A 22,061-nucleotide genomic window follows, 5' to 3' on the forward strand; every position below is an offset into this window, starting at 1 on the left:
AAATAGTAGAGGCAGATGAGGAGGTATCAAAACCAAAATCCTTACTTCTCCTCAACCATTGGAGAAAAAGAGCATTAATCACACCAAGGTAAGAGTAACTCGGTCATACTGTGAATTGACCCACAGGGGATGAACAGTGACCAAGCTCAGACAGGTCTGTTAGGTGTTCCAGAACTTCATGTACAGTGCTGTTCAGTCTTGGGAGAAGAAAGGTACACAATAAGAAGTTGGCAATTTAGCCAACTAAATTGCAAGAATGTAGAAGAGGGGACCACAGAAGTGGCCAGAGGAAGAGCCACGTGTCCATAATTCGCCTACTTGCATTCAAAAAGGGAGCTGTGGAAGAAGCTGTTTTCCATCCTGCTCACTAGCATGGGGCCTCTCTGTGAGGGTACAGACACTCGGGCACAACAGCCACACTTCTGAGACCACAGCTGCAAGGACACAAGGCCTTCTGTGGCACAGGAGTGGGTAGACTTTCCACCCCGAACACCAAACCAAATAAAATACAAAAGATAGAGCATGTAAGGGCAAACAACAACAACAAAACCACACAAGACAGAAAAGGTGTAATGACAAAGAAAAAACGGGGGTAAGAGAAAACCTTTGTAAGAACACAATGAGAGACTCTTGGGGTATGACAAATACCTGCCAGTCCACACAAACAAAATGAAAAAGCCAGGAACTTTTGTAAAGTTTTTTTTAGACAAAGTAACAAATTTAAAAGACATCAAACTAAAAAAGTGACAAATCAGGTGCCCCAGGAAAAACTTGGATTAGGATAGTATGAAAAATTCAATTTTTACTGAAAATAATTTCCTTGAAATCTTAACTTTTAATTTTTAAAGTTCTAGAAATTTTTGCGTTCTAAATAGCCACTTGAGAATCTGGAAAGAGGAGACTCTTTCAGAGTTTGAAAAGGTCAGGGCTAAGGGGACCATCAAATATTTCTCTTTAAGTTTCTAAATCTTCCTTCTACCAACACCAATTAGCAGACTTCACTGATGCCAAGCTGTAACATGCCAAATGGACAGACTTCAGGCACGGCTAGTCCCTGTGCTTTAAAATGAGAAAGGTTGTCTTGGGGTGTTTGGTTTGTTTGAGGGGGCTTTGTTTGTTGTGATTTTTGTTTTTTTTTAAAGATGATCTCTCTTTGTCCTGACCCTCCAGAAGCAACACAGCCAAGGCAAAAAGCCAAATTCATTACTCCAGGCTGCAGCACTGCACTAATGTGGCCATTGAATCTGGTTACTTAGAGAATGGCATCTGTTTGCAGAAGAATGTCTTGATTACACTCGACATTATAGGCGATATGACAAAGAACTTTGCCATCTCTCACTCTCAATGCCTGCACAAGAAACAAATTCTGAAATGCTGATATGTTATGCCACAGACATAGCTTCTAGAAACATAATATAATCTAATGCATTCCCAAATATTAGAAATATTCTCTGGAACCAGCAAATTTATACAGAAAGAAAAATTATTACTAGGCAAGTAGTAGCCAGAAGAATTTCTCTGTACAGAATATCTACCCTGTGATTTCTGAAAAACAAGTGATAGACCACGAATTTAAGTTAGTAAGTAGGCTTCTTTTTACAATTTGCATCCAGCCATCTTCAAAACAGCACAGAAAATCAAGAAGTACTTTTTCTGACATATCAGTTAAGAAGACGAAATGTACTACACAAACCAGGTTTTGGAACATTTTATAAACACATTCCATGCACAACCTTAAAAAACAGCTCATGAGGAAAGAATTAGAGCAAGACAGACAACTGAAAGCTCCCTACACATGCAGGACCAAAGATAAATTTTTACAAGTAGGTAAAAGAATGAAATTCTACAAAAAAAGGAATGAAGAAAGGAAGAAAAAAAATTCATGCACAGAAAGACAGATGTCTTGAAGTATGACTTCTGATAACAAAATACACAATTCTTTATAAAAGTCCTATTAAACTGGTTAACAATAATCATAAAATACTACATAGCAACTCAAAATAGAAAGGTATTTTCTCATTAATACTTTATACTGTCAGGTTCTGTGAAGTCATATTTCAAAACAGTCCTACTCTGTCTGGTCTGTACCTTTTTTATTGCCATATATGAGTCGCTCTTCAGATGGAGAGTCCAGAAAAAAAGGAAGTGAACGATGGAGAAAAAGGTGAGTGAGATAAAAAAAAAAAAAAGATATTTAACTTGGCAGTGGTAATAAAGAAGGAATGGAGAAGAAATATGAAAAAAAAAAAAAAAATGGAAAATTGCAACACTTGAAAATGCATTCATCAAACAAGAAGTGGAATTGTTGAGAATATTTAAAATTTGATAAATAACAAGTGAAAGCTTGAAAGTCAACAGTTAAAAAAAATCCAACCACATAGAAAGATTAAGCACAGACAGTACCTAGGTGGCATAAGAGATGCATCAAGCAAAGAGATGTTAAAAGAGACAGAAGAACAAAATAATTCAAATTAGGAAACTACAGACAGAGCATATGCAATTAACTAACAACTGCAACTACTCTGGCAAACATAAATCCTAATGCCTCAGAATACCACCTAACCCTGCTTGGTGCAATTGCTTTATGTTCAGTTTAGGAGGTTTACTCGAATGAAAAGCAAGAATCGCCTGTTGGCAGGATCACTTTTGAGACTTCCATGTTTTCACATTTCTGGCAATCATCTAAATAGCAGCAAAGCTGAAGTGGCTCAGAACCAGTGCACTCAAGGGAAAACACACAGCTGCTTAGCACCACACTATTCTGCTATCGAATTTGAACACAGTAGTTATCAAATGCTAACAAAGGGGTTGTGTCTCTAATCTCTTTATAAATGATCCTTTCATGTTCCTCAAAGGCTGCTGAAAGTTTTCTTCCTCCTCCCCCATCAACAACATTTCACCAGATCAGTTCTGTTATTGGATGAAATGAACAAATCTGAAAAATGTTTAGGTGTGACATTAAGCACTTCTGTAAAAAGCCCAACAAAACAAAGTGTGATATGCTAGGTCTTCATGTCAATGATGCTTCCTAATCATCATGCTACAAACCTCTCTTAACAATCTACTGTATCACAGTTTAAGAGAAGAAAAGATGTTATAATTCATTACATGAATACACATAACGTACATATACAAGTTGTGCTTAAACTCAAAAGCACACTTAAACTTGCATTTCAGACTTTATTTAGAGTACTTTGCATAAAAAATATTGTATCTGTTGTTCTCCTACATCAACTGTTACTGAAGGGCAATAATTAAAAAATTTAGTGTATTATAATACATTACATTCTAAATTCTACTCTAAATAGTAGCAAAGTAAGTTAGTACATTTCAAATTCTAAGTGTCAAGACATTTGGACAATTTCCCACGAAGTCTGTTTTATACGGTAATCAGATACGATTATTTTCAAAAAGTTTGTTTTAAATAAAAATCATATGTGAGGATTTGCAAAGGTTACTATTACAGCTTCTTGATCACAAACACAAATTCCCTTCTCTGCCCCACCAAAAGCATTGTTTTCTACAGAAAAATTTGAATGCAATTTTGTTCCAGTGCCAGGCAATATTACACAAGTCTAAGTTAACTATTGTTTACAAGTTATTACCATTAGGAAGATTTACATATCTTAAAGTAAACCCTACCGTCAAATTGATCTTCTCCCTCTGTCATCAGCTCATCATCAGAGCAAATGCTCAAAACATTCACCAACATTTCTGTTACTGTAGAGGAAAAAAGAAACCTTAATTCATTTTTTAGGATTTAAAATATATCCATGCACACAAGATATAGCTAGTCACCAGCAACTCTAGTGAATGAACTTCTCATACCACAGCCATTGCCCAGTAACCTCATCTCAAAATAAGTTTTTTTCTTGATGTGACCTGTCACAACTAAACACTAAACAAACAATACAAAGAACACTCCTCTCTTACAAGAGGTTATTTTAGATAAGAAGATTTTTTTCTAAATTAGTAGTTTTACATTAAAAGTCAAGTATTTGTACTAGTTTTTATGCAAACTTTACTTAAATATGAAAGATTCTGACTGCTCAAATTCAGGCTTGAATTGAAAAAGTTATTCTATTCCTGACACCTGCAGGCAAAAAGAACCTAAAACATAAATTGGGGAGTTTGCCTTTTCAAACTCCCCCTAAATACATCAACACAGTGAATACAAGCCTTTTGAGACAAGTTTGTGTATCTTTTTTCTCTTGGAATATTCTTAATTCAGCAACTCAATCTTTCTGACATATATCGGACTCTTTCCTAAAATAGTCAAACCTTCCTCTACACAGAGTATTCAGAAACCTATCCAAAAGGCAATTGGTTAAAAGCCCTGTAAACTGCTGCCTACATTTATTCATTACTAATTCATACAACCCCTGTGTTATCTGCTGTGGTTGCATTCTTCATTCTTGGGAAAGTTACCCTAAGTTACTCTCTACTGTAAAAGAAAAACCCAACCAAATTATTATGATTTTGATCTGATCAATGCAGACCAGACAATACTGACACTAAATCCTTCATCAAAAGTGGAAGCATGCATTTGTCCAAAGGCAAGGCTATCTACAAGAGCCAGGACACCAGCAGTCTGAAGCACTGAGCAGGGCAATGTAACACTCAAACACTGTTAAATAAACTGCTGGATGTCATTACCAGCAACACACCAGAAGCAAAATACACAGTATCAACCCTTTGCTGTTGAAAACATTATCTACTGCATCATCAGGCAAGAGAGATGTAAACAAAACCTTCTTTCAAATGTCAGTCAGTTCCCTTCATTTAAACATAAAGTAAATTGTTGAGTAGGTTAACGACAGAAAGAAGTGCCCAAACTATTTGCATTTAACTGCTTACTAAGACAACATAAGCAAATCTAGAATCCTAGGTTTTTATGTCCTTACATACATAACTGCAAGAAACCTAAAATTTATTTATTTAAATCTATTTTCTTTGAATTAAATTTAAACTAAATTACAAAGAAATTTTAAAAAACATTTAAAGAGCTCTCAAGATCTCTTTTTATGAAAAGAGCGGTTTCTGTCATGGAAGGATTTTAAACAGACCCAAATAGCCTCTAACCTCGTTGCTTGTCAACTGAGGACTACTTGGGGCCCCAGTGTCCTAGATTCAGAGTTATCATCTCTAGAGGGAAAAGAAAAAAAAAAGGGAGGATCTGTGCTAAATTATCTTTTTTACAAGAAAAATGATAACTGAAAAACTTTGGTGAAGGTCAATTTGTTATATCTATACAGGAAAGTTAACATTTTACACGAACATCTTAATATAAATTTATACCTCTAACTACACAGGATTAATAATGAACATAACTTAGCATTTTGTAGAACATTAATGATTTAAATATTAACTTCAAATGCAGTTCAAAGATACTACTTAACAGTGCAGATGTACACCTTCAATAGAAGTTATAATTTCTGTTAACATCTTAGCTATATTAGATGCAGTTCTAACTACCTTGACTTAAACAAGTAAAGAAAACAAAAATAATGCAATTCATCTTTCATTGGTAAATGTATTTTTAAAAAACAAAAGTCTTCCCAACATCAATCTGGGAGGACTAAAGATATTAGTTGATGCATAACATCTACTAACCTTTTTCTCCAACAAATGGCAAAGACCATGTGAAAACATCCATAAAATTTGGTAGCCAGTAAGGATGAGGAGAGCAATTGAACTGACGAATATTCATCACATTGTTTTCATATTTTAATACAGCAGCTAAAATGAAATTCAGACATTTTGAAAAGAATGTTTAAAACTTGTGAGCGCCACAAAGGTAAAGTCAAGGCTTGACTTAGGTCTATTTATACTGTAGACTAAATAACCCCAGAGGTATTCCACTCTCTTTCACAGTATTTACAGACAGGTAACTCATGAAGCACTTTGGATTTTTTACTATGTACGTTTCACTTTAAGGTACTGTTACATGTCAATATAGGTCTGTACTATCCTACTTTAGGTCTAGAATCAACAAAGATTTTTAAAAGTCCTGAAAAGGTATAATTTCAGTAAATTTAACAAAGCTAACTCAGAACAGAAGTATATTCAGCATATGCAAATTTAGGTTTTATTCTTCTTATGTGTCTTCCCATGCTATAAGCCTGGAGTAAAACCATAGACATCTAGAAGATGAGGGAAAAGAGAAAACAAAGAAAAAAGACAGAAAAACAAAAGCATTCTAAAGCTAAACAAGCAGTTGACAACATTTTTTCTATACTTGTACTTGCATCAGACTGGGAATAGCTCATGTGAAAAAGGGTTCTATGAATGCAGTATCCATAGAGATAGTGAAAAAACTTAAAAAGCCAGTTGAAGATATTTTTACTTCCCCCTTACTGTGCAATCAGTGAAAGTAACAACAGCTCATATTTTCCTGTGTACAGTTATTCACCCTACAGAAGTATGAGCTGGGGGTGGTTCTTTATAGGTGGGTGGAAGAAAATGCAATGTATTTAATTAAAAAAGGTGTTGGTTTCAAAGAACACTATTTGAAAATGTGGAGATCATTCATTCATCATATACTTGAAATGCCTTACTTTAATATCATACTTGAATTTCAGCAGGCTTTATTTTTAATTTCCATTGTCAAACTTTATTTTCATCTATGAATACTAATTCACAGCTAAGCTCTTCTCTATAATTCTGACTTGTAAATCCTTCTCCACACTATTAAACATGCTTCTCCTGTTCAGCTCTATCTTAGCAGACGATGGACAAAAATGGATTTCTTGCTTTATACCTCCTTCTTAATATTTCCAATGGTGATCAGTATTTTCATCTCTACTTGCTCTTTCTTCATTTCCCACATGTGGCCATTATGGGAATTATAATCACAATTAAGATGTTCAGATCCCACAATACACAATGCAACCCACCTTCCTTGCCCACTAAAGACAATCAGAGCAGTGCAAACTCATAGCACAGGGAAACCTTGCCTGACTGGATAACACCAGTAGATTTAATCACAAATACTAAATAGCAACAACTTTCACAAAGGAAACCTCTGACCACGCTTATCCTTCAAGGTACTCCTCTTACAGGAGCTTGACATTTATGGCTTTTTATAACTGTCATTAATGGATTTTTTTTTGTTCTTTAGTCTCTTATCCTCTTAGTCTCTGGCAAAAAGCTGTTGATATTAGATTATCTAGTCAGACAGTTCTATTTTATTTTATTATAACATACAATGACTAATAACAAGGTCTTACCTTTATTATTGTAGACATCCAGGTAATTAGGTGCAGAAAAAATTGTTATTAAAGATGGGAACCCTGTAGTTTGACTTTTCCTGTACATTCTATAACTGCAAAACCAAACAAATTATATTACATCTTACAGCAAATAAGCAATCAGTTTTTATTTTACGTTGTGATTATTTCCTTGAAAGATACAACGTACTCACCCTGCATCTTGTGCTTCATGTGCTCTAATGATTGACAACAAATTATTATTTTGCAAAAATTCACAAACTGCTGGATAGCTGTGAAACGAAAACAATTATGAGTAAAAGATATTATCTTAAAATACTCAGGAAGAAGAGTCAGTACTAAAACACCCAACTAAATCATAGCTTACTCTCACCTATAAAAGTATGAGCATCCTCTGACTGTATTATGACTGAAATGCTCTGGTGAATTTTCATTTCCAAAATCTTCTGAAGGATCTGACCACAATAAGTCACACATTGGTCCAAATGCTGGAGGTTCTTTGAATCTATCTAACTGTTTAGAAAGAAAAGGCAACAGCACAAATACTCTTTAAATACTAATTATTGAGTTTTACACATTTGTTAACCTACATATCCATCAATACCAAGCATTTTTAGAATAAATCCCAACCATATCAACCGTATAGTTTTTCCTCTCCTTCTCATGAAATAAGGCACAGGCATGCCAAAAGAGACCTGTTAAGAGCAATAAGATTTATTAGTTGTAAAAGGAAGGAAGGCAACTTCCAGACTGATGGATATGTGTAATACAAGGTCAAGATACAGACAAGGAACAAAATGGTCCTTTTTCATGCACATGCCACATCTACCAATCTGGAGACACTACAAGGAATTAGAAAACAGAAACGGTACAGAAAACAGGAATTATAGAAGAAAAGCATGAATAATTAGCACCAACTAGAAGAGGCTAAATATATATTACAGAACAACCCTAAAAATCCAAACCAGCAAAAAAAAAAAACCCAAAAAAACAAAAGCCCTGAAACACCCATCTCCATAATGGATCATTTAACAATGTAATGAAGATGCGACTGGCCCAGCTGTCACAGATTTTTTTTTGAGCTTTATTTTTTGCCTCTATCCCTGATGTAATGGGCCATAGGAATTTTGGGAGATGTCTGCATTTTCTCTCTTGCAGCTTCTTTACTGATTTTCCCTTGAAACACCTATTTTAGCAGCCTGCAACTTTCCTAGTAACCACGGTCAAAGGGGGCAGAAGTTAAGGAGCAAAGTGCATTTGTTAACATAAAAGGAAAATACCCTGCTTAAGTAAGTTACAGGCAATCAATCTCTGATGTCCCAGAAATGAAAGTAGATATCCCAGGTTCAATGTAAAGTTTATTTGGTCTTTATGTAGCTGGAGTTTGTTCACAAGATGATTTTATCCAAGAAATGTAGGAACAGTTCTTTGATGGACAGTGCATTTATCTCACTTCACTTCCCATACCAAAGAAGATGACTTTGATGGTACTAGAGAACACTTAACTCTTCATGGCTCGAAGGGAGGTTTGGTGAGCACCTGGTGAATTTGAGTCTAACGGTCCATAGGAATCCATTCAAATATGGAACCAGCAGTAGTGCCAAGCTCTCTCATGCCCTGGAAAATCAGAGCTCCCGAGGCTGCCACCTGCAACATAAGTGGAGAGGTCCAGATCTTTACAAATTCCTGCCAGATAATGGTAAGGCAGGTATTAACTGAAGGTGTTGTTGGAATTTATTCAATATTAAAAATCCTGTGGTTTAACATTTCCCATACTGGATGATAAACCTGGTATGGAGTATTTCTTCCAGATTGAAGAAGTCAGTCCATCAACTTCTGCAAGTACCTGAATTTCTGTAGATTAAACCATCAAGTTTCTAAACCTCCAGCAATAAATTTGGGTCCAGAAGCTAACAGAGGCATTCACACAAGGAAGTTTCAACTCTCTGCTGATTGATGTTTCCTGCAATAGAGAAGGCTGAAAGTCTAGAAAACATTTCTAAGACTTTTTCTTTAGTCTTCACGGATTTTCCATATGATTTTGGCCAATGGATAGAGACATTATCAATAAAAGTTTTGGCTGCCTGCAATTAACACACCTCTCTCCCTAAGTAATTTCTCAAAGCATTGAAACAATAATGCAGCTATTGCCTGAAGTGAGGTCAGTTTGGAAAAAATAAATATACTCACATACACATATATGTACTTACATGCATACCAGATCAGTTTCTTCTTCATTAGACATCTACTAACTGGCATGGCTCTCAAGATATCTCAAAATTTAAGGAAATATCACTGCAAGCTACTCAACCCAGACTTCATATATCAAATCAGAATAATCAGTTTTAAGGGCTTCTCTATTATTGGCACAGCAAGAAAGTTAAAGGACACAAGTAAATTCAAAACACACGTTACTGATTGAACTATTTCTGAATGTGCTTTGACTACAGCAAATCTCCATACAAACTGGCTCAACATTTTTCTAAATATAATTAAGAGGCAACTGAGGTAACTGAGAAAGACAATTTTCAAGAATAAGAATAAATACATCTGGTGTTGAAATAGAACTAGGTGGTATATTTATTATTATACTGTAAAACATTTAAATCTGAATTATTTTCTACGTTCTATGCAGTCAGGACAACTAAAGTGACATGCATTATACCTCCACATGAATGTTCTAACACAGAAGTACCAAAACCAGAGAGGCAGATTAAGGTACAGAAAATTAAAACAATTTTACTTTTGAGGCAAAAGACCTTCACAGAAATTTCACACAGAGACACCAGTTTTAATTAGTCTGTCCTAATTTTCTTGAGAGCTATCACCTAACAAAGCCTAAAGAACAACAAGAAGGCCAGTGAAGAGTGGCAGCCATCTTACATATTACTGAACAAAAAGAAATTTCAGCAAGCCACAGAAAGGAAGCAAGTATTACAAAGACAGATTCTCAGTTGTGCTGCCATATATTTCAAGGCAATTTGCTGACCAAGTCTTAGTATCACCAAGAGCTAAAAAAAGGAGTGACCATCTGTTGTAAATGAGGAAAAAATTCTTCATCTCTCTTTTTTAGAGTCTCCATAGTCTTACCTGAACACTTCCTCCTTTCTAAAATTCTAGGTTTAAAAATCAGAATTCCTGGCATTTTGTTTCAGTAGAAGTCTTGGCAGTGTAAATGAAATCAACTAAACAGCATCTCTAAATTGACGGTCACATGTCTGACAGAGACACTCTTTACCAAGACAATCAGAACATTTGTAGAATTCATATTCAGAAAATAAAAATCAGACTACCACAAGTTTTACAAACTTCCATTTTGGCAGAAATATGAAGCACCTAGCACAACCTTTCTGGTTAGGATTCACTGTCATGCCTAGTACAATAGCTGTCCTCTTCTGGAAGTAAATTTATGACAGCAAAAATAATATTTTAAATTGTGCAGTTGAATCACCTTCCTACATGTCAATACTGATGAAAGATTTCATCCAAAAGAAACTACACCCTGCACAGAAGTTTTCTTTTCTTTTCCTTAGGTGATTCCTGCACTATTTATAGAGCTGTGATTTCCCTTTCATGCCAGATAATTATGTCCTTGCAGCAAAGAGCTCTCCTTAGTAAGAACTTCTGCTAATAAACGAGAAGGCCTGGAATATTATACAATTGTCTTGATTGCTTACAGAATTTCCCACACCACACTTGTACCCCAGGTATATGATTTTTTCCTAGATATAAAACAAGCATTTCACATCACCCATTTAATTGAAATACATCTAAAGTATCAGTGCATGCCAAGCTCTAAAGCAGCTACTGAAGCTGCTGCCAATCCATGCCTAGTGCCTTTTTCAGGTTAGCAGATGATTCTTTCAAAACAAAAAAGGCCCAAGGAACAGTTCTACTACCACTGCCTTAGATCTATAAATGCGTTTTTCATCAGAACAAAATACAATGTAGATTTTCATATATGCATATAAACGTTTCACCCTAATGTAGCCTTGAACATTACAGTAGCACATCTGAAAGTACAGGCCAAGACAAGAGAATTACATTTTAGTTAAATTTGCTCTTTGAAACCTGATTAGCTGCAAGACTGAGACTAACAGAAAAATGAATCACAATCCTGTTACAACAGTGGCTTTCCAAAGAGTTTTTCTACAGTATGTTTTCTTTACATTACTTGCCAAAAAGCCTTGACCATGCTTCTTTTCATCTGTATAGTGAGAAGTATCAGGGCTTTGTGAGAATGGCACTGTTTAGTCTCTTTGCTTTCTTACTTCCCCTTCTCTGCACAATGCATTTGGATTTCTGTACACATTAGTATTTGCTTTGACAATGCCATGTGCCTCAGTACATTTTCCCACTTACACCACTGATCTTGTAAATACACTTCCTCTCTGTTTCTACCATTTTCTTCTCCTCTCACATCACTCTGCTTGGCAGTGTAATATCTGTAAGTGAAATAAACTGACATTTGAGGCTCTGAAATGGTCCAATCATTTAAAAAAATCCCTGATGAATAAATACAGTGAATTCAAAAATGAGATTCAACTGGATGGCCTATGAATTTCAGGAAAGGAAGAAGTAAAAAAGAAAACATGAAGCACAAATAAAGGAGAATATGCTAAGAAAATGAGAAATGTAATTAATGAAGATAAAAAGACAAAACAGGCTGCAATATATACTTCTATATACTATAAGAGCAATTTAGGAGCATGCTTTTACTTTCCCTCTGACATTTAGATCTCTTTACAAACAGGCCCCCATATACCTTCTTCCATATGTGGATAAACCATGTTTTTTTCTTCCATCCTTACCTACAACCCCAAAGCTTTCTTAGAACCACCTACATATATTTTAAGCTGAAATCATCTATATTTCAGCTGTTCCTAATCCTAACAGGAATGGTTTTGATTTCCAAGTGCAGCAGTCAAGATGTCAGCTGAGTTAACTTAAAAGAAGTCTGAAAGGAGTATGCAAAAAGGAAAGCAATGGACTTTGAAAATTCCCATCTGATACAATCTCCACCTGACAAGTCATCCATGCAAGCAGAAACCATGTTATTAGAAACAGGTACCTCATGTCATCACAATCTTCTGCCCTTTAAATTGCACACCACTACTTAGTGTTTCCACTGCATAATTAAAAAAATCCTTTTAAATTCTTCTTATAATAATATACTCAGCACATTCACTGCAGTGAGAAGTACTCCTCAACAGTTACTCAAATGCCTATCAGATTTGCCATTTTAAGTATCAATCTGAATTTCTATTAAATACTGCAGTATCTCACTTTGTTAAAACTAAAATCCACATATTTAAGACAGTAAAAAAAAAATCAAGGAAATTTGAGAATAACTGAAATACAATGCTAGATACAGTAAAAAAAAATTAAGACTGCAATTAATTTCAACAAGTTTTCTCCCGGAAACCATGAAAACACTAGCTCTTACCTAGAAAGAAATACAATGTATTATTTTGATTGGATATGAAACTCTTCTCATGTACTACCTGTCTTAAAAAGTTGTGCAGGGATTTTGAGGGCTCTTTTGTGTGTGTTTTATAACAGTCTCAGCTGTCCCAATGAAGTCTACTAATGGAAAATGCACTAGATAATCCATGAGATTTTAATTATGATACTGCTTAGCCTACATTTCAGTTCCTGATTTACACTTCAACAAGAGACAAGAACAGAAAAGATACTGACAACTTCATAAAGATGACTGTGCATAGCATCTTATAAATACCACTATTTCCACTTATTTTCAAATACACAAAATACTCACTCTCCTAATGTCATCTAGTGTATTAATTTCTGGTGAAAGTCCACCATGAACACAAAGAAACTGTTGATTTAAGAGAGCAGCAAGAGGGAGACAATCAAAAGCTTCCATACAAGCATCATAGACTCTTTCAGAGTACTTTATTTTACCTGTAGGAAAGAAAATAGAAACCATTAAAAAATTGATAATATATGGATGAAGTAATCTTCACGGATCATGGTTATAAGAACATATATCATGGTTATAAGAACATTTATCAAAGTGAGTGCTTAAAAACCACAAAACAATGAGTATTTTGGGGTTTAAATGAGCATTTCCAAACACCTCAACAGCAAGTACATTTCTAAGACATATTTTCTTCCAGAACTATAAACTGTTCTCACTTCTTCTGTTATCTCAAACATGAAGAAACTATTTCTGTTTAAAAAAATCACTGACTTCATATTTTTATAGAACTATACAGCATACTTCAGTATAAAATATTACTAAGAAATCTGTGAATTCTCATTTACAGTGAAAAGCTAAGAATTGATTATAGATGACATCATTTTTACCTACATCAAAGAGGGTTTTACCAGACCAAATGATCCATTTATCACAGGATCAATGCTAATACAAGCCTTCAAAAGGAGAGGTAGCTTACATCACCAAAGACTTATCTTACTAGTATAGGTGAAATGAATCCTCCAAATGGAAAAATTGCCCCACAGTAGGGACATTTTGCTAGCTTCACAACACTGCTCTGCAAGCCACTCTGCACTCCTGACTACAGCAAAATTATCTTCCTCTCCAGAACTTTAAAATCAGGATTGTTACATCAAAATTTACTCCATAATGTACATTTTCAGCCAGCTCTCTTCCTACTCTCCAAGGCCACAGTGAACTGCAAGCAATTCTACAGAAGTCAGTGGGGCCTCCAGATGTTTGCAATGCCTTAATTAAACTAAGAGACCAACAATCTCTCAAGCACAATGACAGACTATAGATCAGCAGGCTGGAAGTAGCTATTTTTACATTCTTAGATAGTACTTACATTCTTGCTTAAAGGTAAAATACTCTGTTAGGTGCCTGCATTCATGGTTGCCTCTCAAAAGGAACAATGTGCTTGGGTAAAGAATTTTCAGGACCCATAAGTACAGCACGCACTGTTGAGAAAACAGAATAACCAGTAAAATAACACTAGTTTATATGAACTTCAAAAATTATTACTGAGAAATACTGAGCAGGGGTGTTAACAGTTTCAAAAGGCAGGTACTGCTTAATCTGCCATTTAAAAGTAGCACTACTTCCCCGAGTCTAGTTCTGAACATGAGTTAAGCAAATTGCTTACTACGTTTCCTGATCATAGCCTCATAGAATGCTGAAAAAATATTTATATTTGCTGGATATTCAAAAGTAAAATAAACTCAGCAGAATTAAACTGTAGAACACTTTCATCTAGACAAATACTGTATGTGTTTCTGCCTAAAATCTGGTATATGATTCTAAACAGTGGCATAAGAAGAAAAGCAGACATTTGTTACAAGAGACTGAAAAAAAAACCCCACAAAATAATTTCCCTTAAGATTATATACATCTTATGGATACAATTTTTAAACGACAAATGAACAGAGTAAATCATCCTTTCCCCAAACACTGAGGAAGCTGATTGCTTTTTCAGTGTACAAGCAGCAGAGTCAAAGAACAATAGTAATTTTCCATCTATCACTATTACTGCAACATCAGCAGCAAACCCTCCAAAAGATAAGACTAAGAACACGCACAATTATTTCAGTTTACAGTCTGTTACCAACCAGCAGTCCTGAATGCCCAAAATGGATTTCATACATTTCAAATCTAATTCTGGTATTTTTAACTGAGCACAGAAATCTTAAAACCGCAAAAGGTTTGGACTTCATTGAAGTCACCTGCAAACTGTTATTATCATTGTTCTTAATCAATACAAGAACCCTGAAGCTACCATTCCTCACAGTTATTTTGCACAGAATAGCAGAGTACATGAAAGGAAGAAAGAAAACAAATGGACACTTTAAAAATACACTGCAAACATTGAGAAACACATCAAAGACTTTTACTGTGAAGTTTAGCTAAACTAATTACTGAATTTTTATCTTCTTAGGAAAAATATGCAAAACCAATCTTTGTTCAGAGGTTTTCTTAAGTGTAACAGTTGAAAAGCTTTCATACCAGGTTTTGATATATTAACATAGAGAGCTGGTAAGTAAATGCCTTTTTCAAGGACAATTACATTATTTGTAATTATCAAGAAGAGGCAAAGAAGATCAAATTAATAAATAGGGAATGTCTATTGAAATATTTCCTTAAAGGTGACTTCGAGGCAATCACTCTTGCTGCATCTCCTGTTCATCTACCATCTCTATCAACTCCAAAGTTCATTGTGCATACCTTTCACAGCACATACACTCATACAATTAGAACTGGAACATTTTAATACAGCAGTGAAAGAACATATACTGTGACTTGCAAGACACTATTTCAAAGGGTATACCATTCTACTAGATTTGATATCTATGAAGACATTCCAAGCTGAGGCACTTCCCAGGCTGGTCCCAGAAGAACAGTTATTCTAAAAACCATGCTCTGAAACTAATCGATGTGAATAAGTGAATATCTTTGAAATACAGCACACTTAAGAAAAATGCTGAAAATTAAAAAATTATTTCAATTCAAAGTAACTGAAAAATTAATGGCAGAAACACAGGTCATCCTTAAGGAACATCTGTAATTACTCTAAGAATTTTTGTAAAGAAAATATATTAATAAATATTTAAACAGATTTTATTATCTAAATAAAATTAGGCTTTTCTATAAAAATAGACAGGTAATAATAAAAAACATATACTAATACTACAATCAATTAAAAGACCTTGCAGTAATGACTCACTTGTTCTCCACAAACATACAAACATATTACCAGACAAGCAGCAGTATGTACAATAACGTAACAGAATTCGACTTTCAGAAGACTAGCTAAAGAAAGAGGAGAAAAAACGAGTAAGTCTGGTGATTTCAACAGGACAGTCCAAACGACTGGTCAACATCCCCCTGGAAACAGGCCTTTATCACAGGAGAAGGCACAGCATGGAAGAACACATTCAAATGTTAAAGCAGACCTAAAATTTCACTTGAAAACCTAAGTGAAAGTGTGCTTACAAAAAAATTAGGACAGAACAGATTAATATATTCAGTTACCTCTATACTAAAATAACCTCTGTCTACATAGTCACCGAGGAAGAGGTATCTTGTGTTAGCAGGTGATCCTCCCACTTCAAACAGCTTCATTAGATCAAAGAACTGGCCATGAATATCACCACACACTGCAAGCAAAAATTTTGTTCAAATTAATTTTAAAAAAATGTAACGGAAAAGTTACCAAGTTATAGTTAACAGCCACAAAGTACTTCTAATTATGAAGGAATGCAGGTATAAAGCAGGAATAACAGAAATTTTTTTAAGGTTCCCCCTTTGCTTTTCAATAAGATGCTGTCTTCACTACCTGTGACAATACTGATGTTAGCTCTTGGGTCCAGGAGATTGGGGGGATATTTTTCCAAACATTTAATGCACTGAGCATTAAGGTCTTGAAAGCATCTCTTTAATGTCCTCCCCACCTCCTTAGGTATCTCTGCAAATTCTCCTCAGTATGTATATTTGAAAATACCTGCTTTTTTGCAACAATTTGCTGAGTCCAGTGAACTCGAAAAAAGCCGGGAGTACACTTCTGTTTGTAAGTCAGACTAATACTTCTTAATAAAATCATATCTTCTCCTTGCTGAGTTACTTTTCTCCTTCAAATAACCATGTTAATTATTTCAACAGTGGATTTTTCCTGTGTTTTTAGAATATGAGAAGGGACAAGACCAGTGGTCAGCAATCCATGGCAGAAGTGCCAAAGACAGAAGCAGATGGGAAGTCTCTGGGGAGCACACAGCACAACCAGGTCATCTCACAATTTTAAAAAAGTAATTAAAAAGTGCACGGAAGAGACAACTGCTCCTATCTCCTCTTTCCCACAAGAGTTCCCAGTTCAGTGCAAGTCAGGAGCTGCCTTCTTCTCCCTTCAGCATAAAGTGTCACTGGTAACAATTAACTGGAATTTGAGGTACTGTGTCTTTCATTGATGCAAAATGTCACCTATCAACTGAAAAATAGCATCTCCTGACTTCTTAGAGTTTATCAGTAAAATCTTTGGGGAAAAAAAGTTGTCCTAATTCTGGAAAGAAATACTGGATATGGCACACCACATTTTAAAGGCTGTTATTCCCTTAGAGCAGACCATTTGTCATCACAACCTACAAAATGAGACTAAATAGAATGTGCTCTCTTTTATGTCTCTTTCCTTAAGATTTCTACTCAGACACTGAAAGAATTTCCCTCCTTTTTAAGTTGCCAATATAGCCATTACCTGTATACACAGAAATACAAAAATGCTAAACAAACTTTTAATTTAATCTATCTGGAACAGCCACTAAGTAGTTTCCACCATTTCAATCATTCATTTTTTTAAAAAATGTCAACAACAATAATGATGTAAAGTTTTAATTTACCCCATACTAACAACTAACAAGATGATGGCCTAAAAGAAGCTTTCAGATAAATTTTATATAAATCCATTTAGAAGAAAACACATTCAGAATAAAGAAAATCTGATTTGAACATAAAAAGCAAATCTACTTTAATTATTATAAATAACAGACATGCAACATAATTACTTTCTATGAGTCTAGATTTTTTATAAATAACAGTATGAAAGGACATCAATTCCACCTTTCACCAGCTCAAACAGAAACAGAACAGTTCAAACTACGAAAATACTGAAGAAACCCCTCAAAGTCAGTTTTGTATCCCAGTGGCTCTGGCCCTAGTGTCAAAGATGCTAAAACAATCTTTATCAGTACCACTACTCTCACAAGAATGTGGTTTTATGTGCAGACACCAGTCTCATCTACCAACCAATACAAAGGTGTATTCACTAAGAATCTCAGTTCACAGTATCTGTCTCAAACCACAATAATTATCTTTTCTTCACATATTTAGATTTCAGAATTATCCTGAGTTCAGGTAGATGCCTTTATTCCTACTTACAATATTGAAGGAATTAGTAATTCGTATTTCAACAGCATTTAACTACTTCCTTCTTTTTTCCCAATTTTAATACCAATCCCACTAGCTTTTTCAACAGGTTTAATGTCTTCATTTTGCAAATCAATATGCAGACTGTTAAACGAATGCAGTTGTGAGGGATAACTCAGTAGGACTAACGAAGAAATTCTGGTTTCAGTATTTTAAGACAAATTCTACTACCAAAAAAAATCTGACTTTTTCAAATTTAATTATGTATGAAATTACCTATGAATATTACCTGTAATTGGAGCTTCAACTTCTATCATAGTCTTTTCCCTCCGTAATATTGCAGCACCCTCATTGATGATTCTAAGTGCAATTTCTTCATCCACTCGACCTTCCTTTATCAAGTGGTTCTTCAAAATGTCAACTCTTGGTCTTCCATCTGTGTCAAACACTTCTTCAGATGTCAAGCGATGCGTGGGTGGAAAAGGGACAGCTAAAATTTAAAAAGAAGAAACAGCAGTCATGACACTGCTATTTGCTAAATTGAGTCCATTTAGGAACGGGGATCTATCATGGAATAGCCACTACCCCAAATAACAAACTTGTCTTTTCACCAAGCCCTTTTATGCCATTGTTAAAATCTGGACAGACTAGGGCTGCGGATGAATTTAAAAAAATAAACGTCTCTACTGTGCAAGGTTGTAGGAACTATAAAACAGAGTTAGAAGGCATAGTAATATGTGCAATATCTGGAAGAGCCAATACTGACTTTGCAAAGGGAAATCATCTCTCTCAAATATACCACAGTTCCCTGAAGGGCTCATGAAGTACTGGTGATGCAGGATTATCTGTTTAATAGCCAGTCAGACTTTGAAAAACATTAAAAATTATCCCATCATCAAAGCCTCAGGGAAAAAAAAAACACCAAAAAACCTCAACCAAACAAAAAGATCCACCAAAACAAATGCAAGCCTAGCAAGAAAAGGATTCAATCGTGTTTTAAGGCCTAGAAATAGGAGTCAGTAAGCTGTGGTTGGAGACTAAAGCAGGCTCAGCAACTGCCCAGACAGCACATTTGGCAGTCTGTACTTCAGTTACTGCACAAGTGAAATATGGATGTGAGCCATGGAAAAAGGGCATACTTCAAAATTGCCACTAAGCAATGTCATGGCACTCAAGATATTACAGGAAATAAAACTAATCTGACCCTGTCCCCTCCTCGAGCATACTACTTTTGAAAGAACGAACTACAATATTCTGTTTCTCATAATTTAAGTACTGTATGCTAGAAGAGAAAGATGGCAGGAGCACATCCATTCAAAGATAACAACTAGTAGCATGAATGCACTTGTAGACAGAGCATTCATATTTATTTTCTTACTCTCTGAAGTTAAACTTTACATTCCAAAAATGAATGCTTAGATACTGAAACATTCGCTGACTTCACTTAAATTGATTTCTAGACTACTATTAACATATTACTACCCTTCTGCTGTATGGAGCAGTAGAAATCTATCAATAAAACACCTGATGCATAAATCATACATATACTCACTGAAATTAAATTGTTTTAGAAAACAAACTAAATATATCTACTATTCCTCTTACAAAAGTTTCTAAGTAGGAAGAAATTGCAAAATGCACCTCTACATAGTGTAGAATGAATTCATGTTTTTGTGGACATAAAGTATTTGATTAACAAAATGGAAATTATGTACCTTTCCATCAGCCTCCTCTATCAGCAAGTTAAGTTTCACTCAGGAATGTTAAAATTCCCTGTAGTACAGATGTTAATAAACCTAATTTAACCTATCAAATGACAATCACTTCTGTTCCACGCACAATTGTTTAAAAACATAAATCTGGCTCTGAGAAATTAATTATTATGACAAAATAAATTTATGTAATTTTTAAAAGTACTTAATTATGACCATGCAAGCATTAGTTCTAATATTCACTGCTTTTCTGAACTTAACTTTCCAACCTTCAGAATCTCTTAATGTTATTTTTTGCATTATTTGGAAGTTTATGTCAATCTGTACATGAATTAGTTTTAGGCTCATTCTTGCCCCACTTTTTTCAATACATTTTTTGTGGGCCCACAACTGCCTTCAGCAATTCAAAATTGAGCTCATCTTTTTAAGAGAGACCAGACAATTCACAAAGAAGATTTCTTCTGCTTTAATTCTTTCAAAAATATTAAGAGATCTCACACACCTTCCCAGAAACAAAGTCAGTCACCTCCAAGACAGTTTTGTAAGAATTGTGCTTCATTAATCCTAGTATTATTCAGATCTACTTAGGTGAAAGGTAACTGTTTTGTTCTTTTTGGAGGCTTTTTTGGGTAGATGCAGGGTGTGGCAGAGAATGGTCTGCTGAGGTGACCACCTCATTCGTTCTTCATTCTCTTAAGTGCAAACCATTACTAACTTATTACAACTAGCAATGGCTGAGGAATTCCAAAGGATCTCTTCCTTATGGCAGTGCAGATATTTCACGGCATTTAAGTCCATGGTAAATGAAATCTTCTTCTCTTAATAAAGTTCTTATATCTACTAGCAAAATAAAGCTTTGATTTTGTCTATCAAATTATATTCTCTGGGAGGCTAAAAAACCAGCTGTTTTACTCCAGTGTCAAGATCTGTCTCAAATGATTTGAATTAATATACTTATGAAGACCCAGATTTAAAACTCTGTATCCAGGGGTTTGTTATCCATAATGCCCAAAACCCACAACTGTAGCAGGAGAAGTAACTAAGCATCTCTAAAGTTGTATTTGCCTCATGAAAAAATAAAGGTGTAAAACTAGTTCCTCAGAGTTTAACAAAATCCTTTTCACACAATACATGTGTTTTCCCACTGTTAAAGAAGGCTATCTCAAGAATATTTTTTTCAGAGAAGGCGTAACAAAATATGGCTAAAGATCTCAGCCATGGTCTCCATCAGCCAGTAAATAAAAAGTAACACTGTTTAGAAAAATTGTTTCTTTCCAATTTATACTTAAAGTTTTGTTCCAGCAAAAGTTAACACTGTATTAGAGTGCATACCTTTGAAAAATACTACAACTGCTTTTAATAGGTTAAGGATGATGATTTTTGAAGCATGTAGACAATTTCTGCAAACTAATGGGTTTAATTAAACATTTGATGAAGTAGTCATAGAATGTTATAGCCTAAGGAAAAAGAATTGCAGCATGATGTGTTCCAAGACACAAATACAATCCATGTTTCAAAGTCTTTGTGCACAACCTGTGCTCTCGGGACTGTAACAGAATGGTAATTAAGAGGGATTACCCTAAGGAAATAACATGGTGTTGGCATTAAAGGACTCTCTTCTTCCATTCCCAGCCAAGCTACACAATAGTATCTAGAGATGAATCTCTGAAGTAATACACGCTGCAGTACAAAATAACAGATTACATCTTATTAAAAGTATAAGTATAGATGTTAATAAAAAACTTAAAAGTAGAGATGCTAATAACAAATGTAACACATCATGATTTACAACCACAGACAAGATTTTCTAAAACAAACCATTGCTTACTAGTAAAAATTAATAAATTTCACTTTTAAAACAGATACAGATTATACAATTTTAATATACTGATCAAAAAATGTGAACAGTAGTGCCAGGGGAAAAAAAAAACAGTGAATAGCTTTTGGGACTAGTTAATGAAAATATTTTGATGGCTTTTTATTACTAATTGAATATGCATTAACAAAGAGGGGAAAATCAGCTTTCCTTTATAGAGCAGTATTAGTAAGAGATACAGAAAGCAAAACGTCTAAACCTAGTTCTACACTGACTTTCTACAAGCCTCTGGGTACATTGATACTTTACAATAAAGCATTGTAGAAGATGTAGAGATTCAAAGGTCAGCACCAATCTGAAGGGATAAATCCCCAGGATGTAGTAAGAAGTTCAAAGGAGAAAAACTACCTTAGTGTGGCACTTTACCCAATATA

General features: G+C 34.8%; 1 protein-coding gene across 8 annotated transcripts in view; it reads right to left on the reverse strand.

Annotated features, from left to right (window-relative positions):
- Positions 1–22,061, reverse strand: part of PPP3CB (protein phosphatase 3 catalytic subunit beta) — a 46,927-nt gene that overhangs the window by 17,606 nt on the left and 7,260 nt on the right. For all 8 annotated transcript variants that reach the window (XR_010744122.1, XR_010744121.1, XR_010744120.1 and 5 more), the window contains exons 2-10: positions 18,389–18,589; positions 16,219–16,343; positions 14,039–14,150; positions 13,009–13,154; positions 7,603–7,742; positions 7,424–7,501; positions 7,230–7,324; positions 5,614–5,739; positions 3,643–3,720 (exon numbers count right to left, since the gene is read on the reverse strand). Coding sequence is in view for 5 of the 8 variants with exons in the window: in XM_066324027.1 (XP_066180124.1) it covers positions 3,643–3,720; positions 5,614–5,739; positions 7,230–7,324; positions 7,424–7,501; positions 7,603–7,742; positions 13,009–13,154; positions 14,039–14,150; positions 16,219–16,343; positions 18,389–18,589 (1,101 nt within the window). In the remaining 3 variants the exon portion in view is untranslated. The remainder of the gene's footprint in view (positions 1–3,642; positions 3,721–5,613; positions 5,740–7,229; positions 7,325–7,423; positions 7,502–7,602; positions 7,743–13,008; positions 13,155–14,038; positions 14,151–16,218; positions 16,344–18,388; positions 18,590–22,061) is intronic.

This window comes from Sylvia atricapilla, chromosome 8 (genome assembly GCF_009819655.1).
Source record: "Sylvia atricapilla isolate bSylAtr1 chromosome 8, bSylAtr1.pri, whole genome shotgun sequence".
In the NCBI taxonomy this organism is placed as follows: domain Eukaryota; kingdom Metazoa; phylum Chordata; class Aves; order Passeriformes; family Sylviidae; genus Sylvia; species Sylvia atricapilla.